General features: G+C 51.4%; 1 protein-coding gene across 9 annotated transcripts in view; it reads right to left on the bottom strand.

Moving 5' to 3' along the window:
• The window catches only part of CDH22 (cadherin 22), a 115,677-nt gene that overhangs the window by 51,975 nt on the left and 43,534 nt on the right, over nucleotides 1-20,168 (bottom strand). For 5 of the 9 annotated variants that reach the window (XM_073236530.1, XM_073236528.1, XM_073236527.1 and 2 more), the window contains 2 exons: nucleotides 13,293-13,887; nucleotides 5,510-5,804 (listed from right to left, as the gene is read on the bottom strand). In XM_073236530.1, the coding sequence (XP_073092631.1) occupies nucleotides 5,510-5,804; nucleotides 13,293-13,517 (520 nt within the window). In that variant the 5' untranslated portion in view covers nucleotides 13,518-13,887. The other 4 variants (XM_073236531.1, XM_073236529.1, XM_073236533.1 and 1 more) reach the window with 4 other exon arrangements.

Raw genomic sequence — 20,168 nt, 5'->3', positions numbered from 1 at the left:
CATCTTTGCAAACCCTACAGAGCCAAGTACACTGGAGGCCTTGTGTATAATGGGTGCTAATAAACATTTGTGGATTTAATTCAATTACTTATCTTTACATCCCCTGCAGTGCCCAGAATAAAGTGGTGGGTAATAGATGTGTGTTGGATTGAACTTCTCATTTCTGTATCCTCGGCTTTGCCAAGTATATTGCCTTATACATAGTTGGCATTAATAAGTAGGTAGAACCACACTGAGCATGGGAGCCCTGAAACCCCCTCGCTGTCCACTGGTCAGGTTGTGACACCCTAGGGAAGTGCTCTGTGTCCCCCCCCCTCCGCATAGCCAGCATCAAGGGATTATCTAGTCCAAATCTTTTCTCTCGAAACTCTCTCCCTTGTTGATTTCATTGAGCCTCGAGCTTTAAATTCCTTCCTCTGCTGATGGCTTCCAAAGTTGTTTCTCTAGCCCTCATCTTGCTTCTGATCTCCAGACTCAGAGCCAATGGTCCCCTTGACAACTCTGCTTGGATTTCCAGTGGACATCTCAATCTTAACATGTGCAAGAATGAAATCTTAATTTTGTGCCACAAAGTTGCTCTTCCTGGAACATTCCCCATCTCAGCAATAGCAACTCCACCAGAAATTTCAGCATCGTCTTTATCTTGTCTCTCACTCCCCACATCTGATCTCTCACAAACCCTGTGGGCTCTACCTGCAACATACAGGTATCCTTTATCTTCTCACCGCCTCTTGCCCACACAATTGCCTCCTTGTGGTTTCCCTACTTCCAACCTTGCCCCCTATAGTCTATTTTCAACATGGTGGCCAACAAGTCATCCTTTAGAAATATAAGTTGGATCATGTCACTCTTCTACTCCCTTCTCACTCAGAGTACAATCAGAACCCTTTTGACGGCTACTAAGTCCTATGTGATCTATCTCCCGGTACCTTTTCTGACCTCACTGGACGCTCTCGCCCTCACTTACTCCTCTCTACACCCACACTGATCTCCTTGCTATTCCTCAAACATACTCTGCCTCAGGACCTTTGCACTTGCTGTTCCTGCTGCCTGTAGCATTCTCCCTCCAGCTTAGTAATTCTGTACATGTGGCCCTTGAACCAGCAGCATCGGCATCATCTTGGAATTTATTAAAAATGCAAATATTTCTAATAGCCCAGACCTACTGAATCAGAAACGCTGGTGGGAGGGGACAGCAATCTGGGTTTTAACAAGCCCTCCAGGTAATGTGAATGCACAAGAAAGTATAAAAACCACTGCTTCATATAGCTCCTTGGTTCATTCCCTTGATGGTTCCTTCAGATCTTTGTTCAAATGCCCTCTTATAAAAAGACAGTCCTTCCTTGACTCCTCTATCTAAAACAGCACTCCCCCGCCAAAGTAAAACAAACAAACAAAACCAGAAATAGACTCATAACAAATAGAACAAACTGGTGGTTTCCATAGCTGAAGGGAGTGGGGGAACAGGCCAAACAGATGAAGGGGATAAAGAGGTACAAACTTCCAATTATAAAACAAATAAGTCACAGGGATGAAAAGTACAGCAGAGGGAATATAGTCCATATACTGTAACAACCTTGCATGGTGACAGATGGCAACTAGACTTATTGTGGAGAGCATTTTGTAATGTGCGTAATTGTCGAGTCACTGTGTTGTAAATCTGAAACAAATATAATGTTGTATATCAACTATACTTCAATAATAAAAATAAATAAATAAATAGACAAATAAAATAAAATAAGATAGCACTCCCTCAATATAACTCCCAATTCCCCCGTGCCTCGGAGGGCACGTAACTTATTGGCTTATTTATTCCTTTCCTGTTTCTCTCCCTGCTCTATAGGTAAGCTTCCTAAGAATCTCCAATTCCTGGAATGGCACATAGTAGGCACTCAACAGTACCTGTGGCATGAACGAACACCCTCAATGCTCAGAGGGGAACCAGGGGCTCAGAGAGGGGCCAGGACTCACCCAAAGTCACACGGGGAGCCAGGCCTCCGGACTGACAGCTTGCAAGACCTGCTTCGCTGCATTAGGCGGGCTTGGCTGGTGGGCCCCCCTCAGAAGCGTGGCTCATTGGAAGCCCCCCCCCCCCCCCCCCGCCACCCAGCACACTTCCCTTCCCTTTTAAGCTGTGAGTCATTTAATTTCCAAGCGCTGCTGCCTTTCATGTCCCAAGCTGTGTCCCTGCTCCCTCTGATCTCTGAAGCTACCCAGACCCTGGTGCCACTTGTCAGCCCCACCTCCTCGGCCCAGATCAGGAGGCTCAGTAATTGTGACTGACTTGCAAAGCTGCCTGGAGTCTCCGCAAGCACCTAGTGTTGGATTTGCTTCTTCTTCAGAAAGTGCTCAAATGAAATAAGCGAATTTAATTTCTGCTTCCTCCTTCCCCCTTCAGGCTTGCCCGAGTTGAGTCCCCCAGGCCTGATGTTTTCCTGAATGGAACATCAGTGTCAGTGGGTTGGGCGAGGGAGGTGAGGCAGGGACGGGGCTCCTTAGGTCGTTGCTCCTGATGCCGGGTGCTGGCGCTGCCTCCTACTCTCTGGGTGACCTTGAACAAGTCCTTGCCCTTAGTTGGTCTGTTTCCCCATGTGTGACACAAGGACGCTTGCCACTCCAAGAATCTGGGAGCCAAGGCCAGCAACTTGCTCTGCCATTGATTTGCTCTGTGGCTACGAGTACATTTCCTCCTCTCTGAGCTTCAGTTTTCCCATCTGTGTAATGGGGTTGTCATCATCTGCCCTCTCAGAGTTGAAATGAGCGAAGTGGTGATGGAGGAACCATGCAAGTGGATGTGGGGCTGCACCTCCCTCTGGAACACCATACCCCCATTACCGCAGCACAAGGAACTTCTCAAATGCAAGTTTGCTCATGTAACTTACCCACGCAATCACCCTCCCAGTACATGCTTCCCTCAGCTCCTTCGTATATGACTCCTGCTTCCTTCCCAGCCTCATCTCTTGGCTCCTTTCTGGTCTTTTCTATGTGGAAATGTGGACAGTTTGGGGTGAAGAGAGACAGGGCCACATTTTATTAGGCCAGAGTCCCTGGGAAGTTAGGGGCTTCACCTAGCTGATTTGCTGTGTGACCTTAGACACATCAATGTCCCTCTGAGCCTCAGTTTCCCCATTTGCAAAATTGATTTTTAAAGCCGCCCATGCTCTGAAAGTCATGGGTCTTTGCTACTGACAACTTCTAAATTAATCTCTGTAGCCAGCTCTCCACTGGACCTGTATATTGAACTGCTTTTTTCAAGATCTCTGCATGGCTAACAACTACTTCCAACTTAAGAGGTCTGAAACCAAACTCCTGATTTCCCTTCATCTCCCAAATCTGCTCCTCTCACTGCTTCTCCCATCTCAGGAAATGGACATCTATTTAATTGCCCAGGTCACAGTCTCGATAGTCATCCTTGAATTTCCTCTTTCACACCTCACACCCAATCCACTAGCAGATGTTTTCAGCTCTACTTTCAAAAATATCCAAAAGTTGACCTTTTTTTCAATACCCTTACTGGTACCACCTTGTTGCAAGCCACCATTATTTCCTGCCTAGGTAATTGCAATATCCTCCTCCATGGGCAATCTGCTTCTGCCCTGCCACCTACCCCCCAACCCGTCCACCATTTAATCTTCACAGAACAGCCATGGGATCCTGTTAAAAATAAGTCAGATCATGTCACTGTCCTGAATGAGCCCCTCCACTGACTTCCCAGCTTGCTCAGCGTAAAAGGCAGCACCCTAACTGTGGTCTATGTGGCTGCACAATCTGATGGCCTCTCCACTTCTCCTTGTAGCTCTGCATGTACTGTTCCCTCTGCCTGGAATGTTCTTCCCCAGGGCTCAGGACTTCACTTCTTCCAGGTCTCTGCTTCCATGTCATCTCCCCAGAGAAGCTTCCCAGACCTTAATCTGTCTGTTCACTTGCCTACTGTCTGTCTTCCTCAGCTAGAAAGTACCTTCCATGAGGGTAGGGAGGCTTGTCTTCCTTTCCACTGCTATGTCTCTGGTGTCTAGCAGGTCCTCATACACATTTGCCAAATGAATGAATGAATACACTCAAATAGATTTATAGCATGTCACCTGTGCACACAGGCTTTAAAGTGCCATTTAGCTAGCCATGCATGCACACATATACACACACCTGTGTGAATACACACCAGGTACACATGCGGACCCATGTGTGTACACAGCCTGCACCCACATTCACACCCTCACTGTCTCCTGTTCTCCCACCATCCCCTTGTATTCACCATTACCTCTGCTCCACTTCCTCCTTGTCCATGACTGGCTACCTGCTTGTTACCTACTAATCCACAGATTTAGCCCTATCTGGGGAAGGTGGGGCTGACTGCACCCTCCCTCAAGAACCCAAATACCCTTGGACTCTGACATGCAGCCGTAGAGCTGGAAGGCCCAGAGAGAGCTCTTGGCCACAGTGAGGCAGCAAAGGAATGTGGTGTCTAGGACCTTGGGGCGCTGCTCCCCCTCCAGCCTGATTCGCAGATGCTTAGCCTAACATGGGGCAGGGTGGGGGCAGGGATGCAGAGATGGCAGTTTACAACCTATGCCCCTCACCCCATGACTGCAGCTTCTACCAGGAACCCCAGGCTAAGTGGGTCCTTGATGGTCAGATAACTGTCTATGGTCCCAGGTGAGAGAGGGCAGATTCATCGAACCTTTCTCTTCAGTGTCCCACTGCTGTGTGAAGGGGAGTTACTGAGCATGGCCATACCCGAGGTCTTCTTGCTGATGGTGTTATGGTGTGTGTTTTCCCTTTTCTGTGTGTACAATTATGTACCCCTGGTGCCCCTGGGTGTTTGCAGCCATACCTGGCTGTGTGCGACTGAATCTGCGTCTGGGGCTCAGCAGTCCCTGTGAACCTGTGTCCCCAGGTGGCTGGGTCCTGGGGGATGGGGTTTTCTGTGAACAGTGATTGAAGCTGTCTGCATGTTGTTGTCTCCGCAGTGCCACACCTGTCTGCGACTCCACTCTGGTGGAACCTGGCCCCGGGCTGGTAATGTCTGGCTGTGGCTTTTGCCTGTGTGTATGTAGGTGGCTATCTGTGCATACGTTCCATCTGTGTGAGGGGTTATTTCCTGGGAGATTGTATGTGGGCATATCGGGTGTGAGACCAGGTCTGGTTGTGAGGTTGGGCCTTGTTCAGCTGTGTCGGGCTCCAGTTGTTTGTGGTTGTAGGTGTGTCCATGTTCACTTGTGCCCAAGTCTGTGTGGGGCTGGGTGCAGGCGGACAGCTGGGCCTGTGTGTGTGGCTGCATGTGGGTGTATGCCAGGTCTAAGCATGTGGCTGCATCTACATGTAGGCCCACGCCCATGTGTGTGCCTTTGTCCAGGCGTGTTGGTGCTGGTGTGAGCATTGGGCTCCCGCCTAGGGTAGCAGCTCCTGCCTCTCCTGCCCCTCCTCAGAGTATCAACCACTCCCCATGCAGCACCTGGCAGCCCGCCTTCCCCATCACCCTGGCCATGGCCACCCCCAGGGCCTGCCCCACCTGTGGGTGCGAGCTCGGCCACGCTGCCGATGTAGGGGCCGTGCAGGAAGCGGGGCTCGCTGTCGTTGATGTCCTGCACCTTGATGATGAACTCCGACTCGGGCTCCAGCAGGCGGTCAGTGGCGCGGTCCCGAGCCTGAGCCCGCAGCGTGTAGAAGGTTTTCTGCTCCCGGTCCAGGCGCTCCATGGCATGGATGTCCCCCGTCAGCTCATCGATCAGGAAGATGGTCCCAGCACCTTCACCAGAGATGGTGTACTTGATAGCCCCGTCCCCCTCATCTGAGTCCGAGTGGATCTGGGGAGGCAGAGAAGTCAGGGTGGAGGCTGGGGGGGAGCTTCTCTCAGCCTCCCACCTCAAGTCCCACTGGGGCCGGTTCCTGAGCACATCTCTTCTTCGATATACCCATTCTTCAGTGAAGACACTGAGGTCCAGGAAGCCATGCCTCACCCCAGTTCCACACCTTACTGTCTGGCCCAAGTTTCCCCAGCTCTGCACAGCTCTCCCTGCTCCAGCCTGTAACATACTTTCCCCTCTGCAGCCAGAGCTGTCTGAACACTGAACACACCCTCCCTTGCTGGCAACTCCTCTGTGGCTCCCCACTGCCTTTACAAAAAGCCCAGAGCCACCTCTACATCTCTCTGCTCCTGCTTTGAGCATCATATCCTGATTTCTCTGCCTACTGAAAGTCTACGCATCCTGTAAGGCGCATCTATTGCCACCTCTTCTTTAAAGCTTTTCAGAATCCCCCCACCTCACATTCCCTTCCAAGATCTCTGCGGTACAAAAATCCATCATTATCATGTTCAGCCTGCAGGATCACTATAGCCAGCACTTCTCAGACCTTATTAATGTGCATGCAAATCACCGGAGGTTCTTGTTAAAATGCAGATTCTGACTCAGTAGCTCTGGGGAGGGGGCCTGAGAGTCTGAATTTCTAACAAGTTTCCAAATTACTTGTCCATGACATCCCTCTGAGTTAAAGATCCACTCTTCCTGTGCTTTGAGCCCTGGAAGTTAGGGGTGGTATCTTCTCAAATGGGTAAGGGAGAGCCAGCTTCTGGGCTTGGTACGTGGTGGGGACAGGGAGTGAAGGGAGGGAGGAGACAGGGACTGCAAGTCCGAGGAGCACCTCCTGTGCGCCAGGCACCGTGCTCAGCAGTGCACACATTCACCTAGTTCAGGGCTATCAAATCATCCTGGTCATACTTATCATACTTATCTTGTATCAGTTTTAAAAAAAATCCTACAAGAATTCACCCTATATTACAGATATTTTTTTTCATTTTCCTACTGAGGATTCGACAAATAGGATGATTTGTTCAAGGTCAGACCGCTTGAGGAACTGCCTGATTCCCAGGAGGGGCTTTCCCCCTCCGTCAAGCCTCCTCAGGAGGAGCCCAGGGCCGGGAAGAGGCAGTGCAGCCTGGCCTTGGCTCCAGTGTCATCTCCCTGTGCGCCCTTGCAAGTCACTGTCCCACTCTGGGCCTCAGTCATCTCTGTGACATGTGGGTCATAGAAGTGGGGGGCGGGGTGCTAACTGAGCTTAAAGTCCACACAAGGCCCTTGGTACCTGCTGGTACCTGCTGCCCTTGGTGATACTGTATTTAACAGCCAGCATGGCAGGGGCGCTGCCAGTAGATGGTGTTACAGCAGGGCCCGTGTTAGGCCAGGCAGGAGCCCTTTGATGGCCACAGAACCCGGGAGAGGTCCGAGGGGCTGAGGGAGTTGGAGGGTGAGGGAGAGGAAAGGGACTGTATACTGCCAATGGGGAGCTGTTTCACTATTTTAACTACTGGTACGACTATACTGGTATGTCCTAGCTGAAAATCAGCCCTGCCTGAGACATAATGGTAGCTATCGCTATTATTATATTATTACTAAATGTTAGCTATATATAACTGGGAGTTAATCCAGGCCCTGCTAGGCTCCAGATCCTAAGTTGTTTTCACTGCACTGAGATCTCCTGAGCAAGGAACCAGCAGGAAGACCGTTCTTCCAAACAGAAACACCTAAATCGGGTCTCCCAGTGCCCGGGTCTCTGAGGCAGCTCTGAGCAGAGGAATGTGCCTCTGAGGAAGCTGGGGACCTTGGGCAGGTTCCTGCTCTTCTAAAGTTTCTACAGAGATGGCGTGTGAGCAAGAGTCCCTAAGTCCCCTCTTGGGCCGGGACATTGAGTACCCCAGCCCACTCAGTAGGATAACAGATGCCAATGAAGTTGTCACGAAGGCAGTTGAAAGCCCACTCCTCTGCCACACAGGAGGAGCCCGGGTATAAATTCTGCTGGTGGAACTTTGTGTCTGAAAGGTGGATTATAGAAGTGCCATTTGGAAGATTGAATGGCCCATAAACATTTTCATATTTCATTAGCCGATTAATGGGCATCTCTCTCTTTTTGGCTAGTCTGCTGATTCTCAGCAGAAATTGCGGGGAGTAAATGGAGGCGTCTGGTGGAACCTTTCTGGGTCCCCGTCCTGTTATAGATTGCCCCAATTAATGCCCGTCCTGGGCTCCACTGAGAAGCCTTCTTCCTGTCCAGTTACTGTTAATAGATTTCTCATAAGTGGCTGGATTGTAAAAACCTCATAACTCAGTTTAATGCCCCCAATAAAATTATCTCAGGATGTCGGCCCTGAATCATTGGCAGTGCCGCGGATGAGAAGACCTGTCTCTCCTGTTTGCTGTTTATACTCCCCTCCACCTTTGCCAGGGGAGATGGAATAGGAGAGGGAGTGACCTTGTTGCCTCTGGGGGTGCCTCCACCCACTTCCAGGTCAGACCTATTATCTGCTTATTTAATCCACAAACATTTCTGAGCCATGTGGCAGAATAGAGACCATTGTGGGGTGCTTAACAGCTATAATCTTATGAGTCTTCATCACCACCATATGAAACATTGTTATTCTTCCCATTTCTCAGATGAGAGAACTGAGACACTGAGAAGGGGAATCTTTGGCTCTGTCACACAGCTAAGGGCAGGAAGTCGTTTCCTGACCCCATCACTCACTAACGTGACCATGGATTTGTTCATTTTACCTCTCTGAGTGCGTTTGTCCACTGGAGAAATCAAGTCCCATCTGGCCCAAATGTGCTGAGGATTAAATGAGAGCACGTTTATATAATGACCTAAACACTCTGCGGATGGTTGGTTCCTTTCCTTTCTGTCTCCTTGATCTCCATCATATCCTGGCAGCCCTTGACATTCTAACTCAGACCCCAGACAGGGATCAGCCCCGAGTGAGGAGCGGGGAGGAGGGGGTGGAACCCAGCCGTGATGTCACTGATGTTCCTCTGTGGAGAGTGATACATCACTCACCCTGGGGCCCAGTGGCTACTGTCTGGGGACTGCAGGGTCAGGGTGGCCTGGGCAGGAGCTGAGAGCTGAGAGCTGCAGATTTGGGTGGGGCTGGGGCTGTATGGCCCTGAGCAAGAAGCTACCCTTCTCTGAGCCTCAGTTTCTCATCTGTAAATGAGGCTGATACTGCTCTCCCATAGGTTCCAAAGATTCATAAGATAGTATGTGGAAGCTCCTGGCACATAGTAGGTGCTTGATGCAGATTAATTCCCTCTCCTTTTCCCACTGTGGTCTCAGGAAGGATTGAGGGTCACCTATTTCATCCCCCATTTTCTGACACAAGGACCATAGGCTTAAATCCTGACCCACTGGAGATACTTGGGCCAACATCCAATAGCTTCTCGTCTTTTAAACTCAGTTGGTTTCCTCCTTCAGGCAGCCCTCTCAGAGGGCTTCCATTTGGTTGGAGAGCCCTCACCCTGGTTGGTACCCCTGCCCCATGCACACTCTCTGTGTTCCACACTGCCCTGTCACACCTCAGTGTTGCATGTCTGTGTCCCCAGCCATCATGGGCCTCGGGGCACGGACTAACTCTGATCTGTCGCCATCTGAACTCCCCACGCCTGGCATCCACTAGGGGTCGTCACAATGCCTGCAGAGGAAATATAAGGGGAGCGGGAGAGATGTGTGTGTGTGCATATGCATGTGTGTGTATTATAAGCATGTGTGCGCATGAGAATGTGAGGCTGTGTGCCCCTTGAGGACCAAGCATATGGTTCATTTCCATCTCCCCAGCACCCAGCACAGGGCATAGCACCAAACATACTGAATAAATGAATAATGAAATATACAACTGTCGTTAGAATTCCCCAGCTGTCTTCTGGGATTTCTGAAGGATCCCAAGTACACAAGAGCTAGATTAGGGAGGACTGGGCACACTTCCACACCCTTTACCATTACCTCATCGGTATCTCATAATGACCTTGTGAAGCAGAGATTATTCTCTCCCCATTGTACAGATTGGCAAACTGAGGCTTAGAGATGGCTGTGTCCTATCTAAGGGACACAGCTACCAGAGGCCCATTTGACTCCCTGTCCTGAGTTCTTTCCATTACATCAAGTATGAACAGCCCCAGAGGAGATTCTCCCTCCCTAGCCCCAGCCCTAGATCATAAACAACACAAAAAACACAAGAGTGATGGCCTCTCATCCCAGGGAGCTGAAAAATGGGATTTACGAGGCCATTAATTACTTCCTCCTAATTAAATCAAAATTAAATGCGAGCAGAGGTACGTTTTCCTTATTAAAGACAATTAAATGGACAGAGCAGCTACGCAAATAAAACGAATCCAGGATTTAAATGAAAAGCAAATAAAATAAAAAGCCTCCCCCAGAATGAGGGGGTCTGCTCACGCCTGTGCTACTAGTAAACCAGGAGTTCATCAATTTCCTTTAAATATTAGCAACTTAATTAAATCTGCTCTCCTCCCCACTTTAATCCTGCCGTATATCTAAAATAGATCTCACCGCCCACAGGAGTTGGTCATAAGTGCTGACCCCATAATTCTATCTTTAAAAAAAAAAATTTAAAAATCCTACAAAATCCACATCCAGCTGACAGAAGCCTCGGGGGAAATTACAGTTCGGAAAAGGGATTAGTCAAAGTGCCCAGATTGTATGGAAATGCTGGGAGGTTGCTTTGGGGGTGGGTGTTGTGGGAAGGAGAGGGGAAGAGGTGGGTCAGGCAGCTGCGGGGGGGCTGGACGGCAGAGGAAGTCCCTGGAGTGGGGCCTTGGCGACAGCGGCTGGGCCCAGCGGTTCCTGCGGGTGCCAACAGGAGCCTGGCAGGAGTGATGGAGAAGGCCGTTGTAAAATAGGTTACCGTTGGGCGCCCGGGGTTCACTAGGGGGATAGCGCTGTTGCTAAGCTACCTTTGGAATTCGACAAGGATGGATTCTCCCAGCAGCTCCCTGGGGTGGGGGACCAGGAAGCAGTGAATTAACTGAAACCGTGGAGAAGTCCTTTCTCCCTGCAGAGTGAGAAGTGTGGTATGAGCGTGTGTGTCCATGCATGCGTGTGCACACACAACCAATTGAACAAACACGGGACTTTGCCAGAAAGGGGACAGGTGGGTTTTAAAAGCCCAAGCTCATATTCCTAGAGTAAGGAGTGGGCTCGGGCCCACTTGCCCCCACTCCGTGGTAAGAAACTAGGACATTAGGTTGCTGAGACTTTGAGGATTTGGGGCAGGGGTTTGTAATGTCCATGTAGATGGTGAACTCAGGGGGGTGGAAATATCAGGTGGGACCTCTAGTAATAAAAGCTGATACTTACTGAACGAATGCCAGGGTCCAGGCACTCTTCTGGGTTCTTGACATGGGCTAACTCACCGAATCCTCACCACAACTCTTGGAGGAGGGGCTAGTAACAGCGTCACTCAACAGATAAGGAAGGGGAGGCACAGAGAGGTTAGACAATGTGCCCAAGTTTCAGAGAGATAAGATGCAGCACAGCCGTATTTGAGCCCTGGCTGAATGGCTCCAGATGGCTCCCCCAGACCACACACCTTCTTTAAGTAACTGTGCTTTGGGCAAATGTTTGCAAGGAGATGGAAACGTCTCTTCTCTCACTGCCTGGAGTGCCTTTCTGGAGGCGACCCTGAGAGTGCGAGAGGAGGGGCTCTGGGTGATGATGATGGAAGGGATTATAACACCCTCAGGGCAGCAGTGAAGCAAGCCCCTCCCAGCCACTTTCGCATAGCAGACTCTTAATACGCGCTGGGCCTGGAGCTGGTGTCAGGAGACCTGTTCTCTTAGGTTGGTTCTGTCATCTGGGCTAGTTCACATCTTGACACGATGTTCTCTGCCTCTGGCCTCAGTTTCCCTGCCTTATAATGGACTTACCAGGGCCCTCTCATCCCCAAAAGACTGTGGTTAAAGGAGGAAGGGGCGGGATTCCACGCATGCTGTTTAGACGGTAATGGCTAGGTGGCTATAGATGAAAATGTTGAAGCAGCAACTGCTGTCGCTCATCTTTTCAGGATGTGGGTGTATGGGGAGGCCTTCTCAGAGCCCCAGCTGCTGCGCAGACAGCAGAGCTGAGGTGCCCAGTCAGCCTCCTGATTCTCAGACTCATTTAAGCACACAGGAAACTCCAGAGTTTGTTTCCCTGATCTCTGCTGACCACAACTTCCTAGAAAGCTGACTGTCCTTAGCAGAAGCCTGAGCATTGTCCCTGGGCACCACCCTGCTTTTCACACCCTGCAAGCACCCTCTACCTCAACATCTCAACTGCGACAAGTCTCTGAATAAGCTACAGTCCTCTTCCCCATTAGCCTGATGAACTTCTATTTGTACATCAAAACCCAGCTTGGGTGTTTTCTCCTCCATGAAGCCAGCCAACAGATACCATGTATGGAATGCCTACTCAGTGCCAGGCGCTGACCTGTGGAACTTTCTATGCACCAGGGTGCCTGTGCCACTCTGAGGCACCCCACATGACAGAGACTGGATCTTACTTGCCTCTGCCTCTCCAGCGTCACAGCCATGAGGGTCTCGGGGATTGAATGGATGAAAAGTCCTTCTCAGCTCTGTATACTCATAGCACACAAAGCTTTAGCCACATGAATCAGCATTTACTCAGTTTGAGAAAGTAGCTTTCATTCATTCATTCATCCAATGAACAGTTTGTGAGCAAGTTCTGTGCTAGGCACTGGGGAATTAATGGTGAGCAAAACAAACACAATCTAACAGAAAAGACACATCAATTGCATAATCAAACAAACACACGTGCAATTAAGAGTTATGAAGAAAAGACCCAGGGACCTCTGAGGGCACACAACAGGGAGGATGGCCACATACAGGGGGATCTGCCCAGCCTTTTGTGATCAGGGGAAGTGGCATTTGAACGGAGACCTGAGTGTGAGTACAGTCAGTGGGCAGAGCAGTTCAGGGGGAGGAAACAAGCCCAGGCAACAGGGCAGTGGTAGGAGCCCGTGGGGCATGGGAGGGGCCCTCACAAGGGCATCAGAAGGGCCGTGTGGCTGAAACTCAGAGAGCGTAGCAGTAGACGAGGCCGGAGGGGGAGCCAGATTGTGGGCAATGGCATGGAATTTGGGCTTGACCCCAACTACATGGGAAGCTATTGAAGAATTTTAAGCAGAGTGTGGGGAGTATGTACATGACACTGTCAGATTTGCAAACTTGTTTTTATATTCTAGACACATCTAACTACAAGATGGATTGGGTTTACCTACTAGCACTCTCTGTGCTAAGATGCAAAGGGGAGAGGGACTAGGGAAGCACATGGGCCCGGATAGGGGAGCAGAGTGCGTGACTGTCCTCTGCCCCTGGCCAGGCGCAGCTGCGCAGCTGTGAGGAGGCACCAGGGACTGGAATTTAGAGGAGTAAGGGAGCCGGGGCCCCTTGCGTCCACCAGCGGGTGTCTCTGGGGTTCTGGGCATGGGCGGGCGGTGTGGGGTCCCACTGTACCTTGCCCACGTACAGGGGCTCGGTGCCCGTGTACTCCTCCACCACGAAGAACTGGTTCCAAACCCAGCCTCGCTTCACGCGGCCCGCCCCCAGGGCGCCGTCCTGCCGGGCCCCAGGTGCCGACGGTGTAGGCGTGCCTGCTGCCCACACGCATCCAAGCAGCAGCAGCGCCGGCGACAGTGTGGCTTCCACCCAGAGTCCCCGACCGGCAGGCCCTGGCCTCATGCTTGGCCTGCGCGGGCCGGGGCCCAGGAGCGTGGACGGCAGGCACCGCGGAGGGTCAGCGCCGCTGCGTCACATGGTGGCCTCGGCTCAGCTCGGCCACTGGGGCGTTGCCCCCGCCCCCGATGGGGCTCCCGCACGGGCCCTGGGCCCTGAACGCCGCGGGGCTGGGCTGGAGGGGGAGGGGCGCGGCCGCAGCCGCGGCATGGAGGGCCCGCGGGTCCCTGCCCGCTCCCCCTCGCGCCGCGGCCAGATCACCAGGCAGCGCCTCCGTGGCTCCGGAGTCCGGTGTGTGCCATGGTCTTTGTGCAACCGGGAGCTGGCCGGGGCCTGGCGGATCCTTGCAGAACTAGGGCCCAACCCGACCAGGAGTCTGTGAGAAAAAAGATCGGAGGAGGCTCAGTAGGGGCCGGGCAGGTTGAGTCTATCTTTTGTTCTTCAGGTACTAGTTAAACACCTATTGTGACCCACAGTCCCTACCTTCTAGGGCCCATATAGTCTAGTAGTCCTGCCCCCTCCCCTGCATCCTTCCTTTCAACTCCCAGCACACCCCTCTCCTCTCCCAGACTCCCTGCCCCTTTCTCCCAGCTTCTTTGCAGTGGTCCTCCACCATCTCCCATGCCCTAGGAGCAGGGACCTTGGCTTCCCCTGCTCCTAGCTGACAACCTCTCCAGCCCAGCCCACCCCCTGGAAACCCCTCACCCCAGAAAGCAATCAGGCCCTCCTAGAAGGGGTCTTCAAGAGCTCCTAAGTCCCAGACCTCCTGGGTGCACAGATCAGCACCCAGCCTGCCATCCACCAAGCCCCCATCCCCCACCCCCCAGCACATGGAGGTCATTGCACCCACAGCAGGAGCCCAGGGAGCGCCCTGGGAGCCCATGCCAGTCCTGCCATACCCCGTTTTGGGGGTGGAGCACCTGAGTCCCAGAGGGCCTTGCTCGGAGGCCCTGTGTCTTTGTGCAGGGTCACAACCCCTCTGAGCTTGCCTGTGGTGTCTCCACATTCCCCTAGAAAACCTTCCTTTCCCAGAGTCTGAGAGACACTTCTCCTCCCCAATCCTGGACCAGCACTGCTGTCCCCAGATCAATCCATCTCTCCTTCCCTCCCTCCACCAGATCCTGCTTTCAGCAAGAAAGGATATGAGGGGCTAACTCCTACTCAAGCCATAATGATGAATAATGGCTTAATGTGGGTGTTTACAGGGGACAGCAATGCTGCTTGAACGGCAGAATTTCAGGCACTGACAAGTGAGTGGAGGTGAGGGGCTCAATTCCCACCCCTCCCTCCCCAAGCCTAGTGGAGCTCAGCTCGACAATTCAATTCTGCCAAGCTTCCACTCTGCCAGCTTTGGGCTGGATACCATGCTCACAGTTTAGTGAGGTAGGAGACAAGACCCGCAATAACAACCCAAATGCGAGATATGTGATCAGGGCTACAGGGTGTGACCTGAGTCCTGCAAGGCTCAGGGAAGGGAGGGGGCACAGATGTCAGGAGGGACGAGGTTGTGGGGAGGGAGTCAGGGCTGCTTCTTGAAGGAGGGGGCATCTGAGCCAGTGGGAAGAAAGGCATGGGCACTCCAGCAGAGGGGTGTGCAAGCAGGCTGGGCGTGGTTTGGCTAGTGTGGGGGGTTAGGCTGGAAACGTGAGGTGTGTGACTGGGCAGAGGATCCGAGAGGGACTTATCTGGCCGCAGCCACGTTCTCCAATGGATGAAGTAGCTGGACTCTGGGGCAGAAGAAACGCAGATCACTTCCTGTGACCCAGCACCATCGTGGGCCATTCACATGCCTTTAACTCACTAATTCATGAGTTGTGAGTCACTACTGTGAAAGTCGGTCTTATACCCATTTTTCAGATGATTGACTCCAGGGGCTCTTTCCCACTATTGGCTCCAGAATTTCTTTATGGAAGGGGTTTCGGGGTCGGGAGTCATCTGCTGGAAGGTGGGGGTGATGGTAAGGGGGTTAAAACTGCATTTCAGCATAAGGAAGAGAAGATATCAACAGTCCTTAGGGAAGAATGGAGGCCAGGAGTCCTGATCACACTGCCCTGCTTTCCCTCTTGCCCTCTCTGAACTACTTGAGGCCAGGAGGACCTGCAACCTTGCTGTGAACAGCCCCAGCACCCTCAGCCCACCCCACCTTATACACTCTATGTGGCCCAGCCATGAAGGCAGAGCCAAGGGATGCTGGCAGACCCTCCCTGACCCTGGTGGCTGGGCTCTGCAATCCCAGGGCTGAGCTGCTGCCTCTGGGGATCCGACTTTGATTCCCCACATTATGGGCCTGGGCTGGTCGTAATGAGTCTGGAGTTATGGGTGAGGAGGAGGCGCTGCTCGAAGCCTTCATTTCCTGGAGCTTATGACATCCCTGCAGGCGCTGCAGGAACTGTTCCCCCGACTCCATCAGGCAGTTCCAGGGCCCATCACAGCCCTGCAGGGTCTCAGAGGGGAGGGGCTGGTGGAAGGGAGAGTGTGGGAGGAGGCTGGGCTGCTTCTGGGGAGGGCTGTGAGGGGTGCAAGAGGTAGGAACAAGGGGAGAGCCCCCAGTGTTTGCAAGTACCCTTTTGTTGCTCTCCTTCCTTCCCTTTATTTCTTTCTTTATAACACCTTTTATAAGCAGGGCACACACTAAGAATCATTCATTCATTCATTAAACATTAGCATTTACTACGGGGAGGCAGAAATACATTTCATTCTTTCGTTCAACATACTTTAAAAATCATTTCTCTGTGTTAAGACAGCAAGATGCAATCAGCTGCTCAGCTGTATACAGAAGAGAGATGCCTTTCTTCTGCTGTTCATTCACTCTTTTTACAAATATTTACCAAGATTTCCCTGATGCCAGCCCCTTGCTGGGCATGGGGAACCAAGCAATAAACAAAGTCTTGTCCCTCATGGAGCTGACCTTCTGGTAATAAAGGAATGAAGTCTACAATATAATTTCAGGGAGTAGGTGCTAATAAGGAATATAAAGTAGGAAAGAGGGAGGAAGAGAATGATGGAAGGGCTGGGTTGGGTATGTTATTACAGAGTATCAGGGAGCACCTCTCAGAGGAGGTGACATTTGGCTGATCTGGAAGGATGAGAAGGAGCCAGGCACAGAACGGTTCCATGCAGAGGGAACAGCATGTACAAAGGCCCAGAGGCTGAGAGGGTACAGGTGGGAGAGGGTACAGGCCATATCAGGCAGACTGAGGAGGGAAAGCAGTTTCCATTTTATTCTGAGTTTGCAGAGAAGCGCTTGGCGGAATTTAATACAATGAAAGCCACAGGAGACGGAAATGATATATGGCCATAAGGGAATTCATGATATGAGTTCTTACCTTCAGAGGGCCAAGCACAGTGGGTTACGGAGTAAGGATGGCATCATAGAGAAGGTGGCACTTGAAGTTAAAGCGCAGGAAGGATTTGGCCATGTTGATGTGAGGGTGTTGGGGTGAAGAAGCTTTCTGTGGAAGGGCTGCCTGAGGCAAAGGCCTGAGGTCAAATTCCACTTTAGAAAGTAGAGTCCAAGAGTGTTGTCCCAAGTTGTATGGGCTACTTGGTGATGGGATGGAGCTTCACACCCACAACTTGGACTTCCCCTTGGTATAGAGCACCTTGGACGGAAGGGGGAAAGTTACCCCTCAGAGTGAATGCAGTCCAGTGCCAGGAGGAATGCTGGGCAAGACAAAGGTGGCTGCATCTCAGCGCCCACTCCTTGCCCCCTCTGCACATCCTGTACTATCATTTGAGGGGTGGGGCCCTCACAGCCCCCATCTCCCCCGCCTCTTTCCACCTTGGGCCTGCATACACTAGGTCCTCCCTGGAGTATGTTGGCCAGGTTTCCTGGCCACCTGCCAACTCCTCACCGCCTTGCACAGCTCCACCAGGGCCCCCGCAGATACTTCGGCTTCCTCTCTCCCTCCCTCTGCCCCCTTTCCTGCTCCAATTGCTTTTCCTGAGTGGGAGGACCCTGTCCCGGCACTCAGAGTCCTTCACTGAAAGCAGTGGGGAGCCCTGGGGCTACATTCACCTGGGCTGGGCCTCCCCAGGAGATCTTGGGCATGTTGGTGGCCTTCTCTAGTTGCCTCCCCAGGAGATCTTGGGCATGTTGGTGGCCTTCTCTAGTTGCAGGTGTCAGCCTACTACACTGTTGTTTAATCCCAAACAGGATTAAAAGCCTAGCCCCAGCCTGGCTCAATAAATGTTGACTTTGCCCTATTCACCCTTCAGCTTCACCTCCCATAACCCATGGGCCCTTGGGTCCATCCATGTATGTGCATGTGGTTCTCATGTGTGTGCAGGTGTGTGTCTGCAGTTATAGATGTCAGCATTTATGTGTGTATCGGGTGTACATTCATTCATTCCACAGATATTGGTGAGTTTTCACTCTGTGCTATTCTAGGCACAATGAAAAGAAACAGAGTCCTTGCTTTTGCAAGTCTAGTGGGGGACAGACAGTAAAGAAACAAATAAATAACATGTGAGATGATGGTAACTGCTTTGGAGAAAAACAAAGCAGGGTAAGGGGCACAGACAGTGCTGGGTGGGGGTTTCCTCACTCTCTCTTAATCATCTCTTATAATGATAATGTATACAAGGTGGTCAGGAAAGGCCTCATGGTTAAGATAACATTTCAAAAGAGATTCAAAATGAGGAAAGGAAGGAGCTGGCACATAACTGAGAAAAGCATTCCAAGCTGAGGTAACAGCAAGTGCAAAGGCCCTGAGGTCAGTCCATATTTGAGATTCAGGAGGAACAGCAAGGAGCAAGGGTCTCAGGTTTTTACCGTGAGTGAGAGGACCCCCACCCTCACCTCAGGAGAGTTTGAGCACAGAAATAACAAGTTCTGATTTATGTTTTAAAAGATCATTCTGGCTGGCTGTTGAGTTCAAAATAGAGGGCAGGTGGGCTGGGAGGAGACTAGAGGGCTATTTCAGTATGCAGGTGAGATGGGAAGGTGGCATGGGTCCAGGGGGAGCAATGAGGGTGCTGGAAAGTGAAGCTGTGCCACAGGGTATGTAAATGGCTCATGACCATGCCTGCAGCTTAAGCAGTGGGAATGATGGGGTTTCCTCTCACTGTGCTGAAGACAACTGTGGATTTGGGGAGATCAGGGACTCATCTGGGTGTGTCGCCATCGAGCTCTGGATGTGTTACATTCAAACGCCTATTAGACATCCAGTGGGGATGTCAGGCAGGCAAATGCACCTGCAGGCAGGGCTCAGGGACTGAGTCTTGGTTGCAGATATAAATTTCAGAATGTATATTATTATGGTCTTCAGAGCCGAGACTGGATGAGTTCATGAAGGAGGAGGCGTAGATGGAACTGAACTGAACTCCCTCAGACCTTTCTGGAAGAGGTCCAGCCCCGCAACATACAGAGACTATGGAGTTGAGGAGGACACAACAGAGACTGGAAGGGCAGGCGGGTGGGCAAGGAGGAGGAGGCAACTGTGTGGAGTGTCCTCTTAGGTGGGTGACTGTCTGGCCACCTTTGCCTGTGATAGTTCTGCTTTACATCTGCTGTCCTGGCACAACAATTAATAGTGCCCATCCCCTTTTACTCCCAGTTTAGATGATGAATTACATGGTTGTTGTACTGCTAGGTCCAGTCAGAGGTGGACTTTGAATTGACCACTGGCTTTAGCAACATAGGTCATTAGTGGCCCTGATGAAAGCTTTTCAGTGAAGTGGTGGGTGTGCAAGCTTGAATGCAGTAGGTGCAAGAGACATGGGGAAGAGTAGGTGCAGACACATGTATGGGTGGGTGACAGCCCCTTTAGGGATTTTTGAAGTGTTTTGCCTGCTTCTCCAGTTCCCACCACTAAGCCCACGGTCGACTGGGTTTTATGGTGTGTAAAACAGAGTGATGGGAAATATAAAAGATTGGCTGACTGCTAACAGCCAATTCGTTCCCCCATCCTTCATTCTTGTTTCAATTTTAATATTCACCCTCCCTCATGTGCTCAGTCCCTCCCTTGTGAACAGTAATTAGTCTAAACCAGTAAAAGCCATTCCACTCTCACCATCAGTGATTGGCTTAGAAATTATCATGTGACACAATTCTGGCCAGTGAGATACAAAGGGATAGCTGCCCGAGAGCCTCTAGGAACTTTTTTTTTGCTTTGTAAAAAGAGATGCCTCCAGGAGAAACTTTCTGAGTTTTGCATGTGTGAAGAGGTGAAGGCTGGAGGTGCAGCAGCCATTTTGGGACAATGAAGGGAGCCACTCCAAGAGGCCAAAGGGACCTACTAAGAAAAAATGGAACAATCTGTGTCTTTGGTGATGTTGTTGAACCACTGACTTTACCCACTCTGAGCCTGGAAGACCCCATTCTAGTCCCCACTTCCTCCAAGCTCTCATTCTCTCTCCTCTGAACTCCCTCAGACCTATCTGGATGAGTCTTCCTCTGGGGTTTGGTGTCAGCTGTGATAGCAAGTTTCTGGAGACCAGAGACTATGCCTGTTCCTTCTTCCATCCCTCCTTCCTCCTTCCCCCATACACCAGCGAAAGCCAAGCACAGAACAGGGGCCTGGAAGGAACTCAGAAGGGTCTTGCCTCAGACAGATTTTGGGAGCTGCTTGGGCAACGTGTTTTCCTCTCAGTGAGGAGCTGCCAGGCTTGCTGATTTACTGTGGCCATGTCTATACCCTAGGCATCACCACCACT

This window comes from Manis javanica, chromosome 5 (assembly GCF_040802235.1).
Source record: "Manis javanica isolate MJ-LG chromosome 5, MJ_LKY, whole genome shotgun sequence".
Classification (NCBI taxonomy): Eukaryota; Metazoa; Chordata; class Mammalia; order Pholidota; family Manidae; genus Manis; species Manis javanica.
This window is presented reverse-complemented; position numbering and strand designations above follow the sequence as displayed.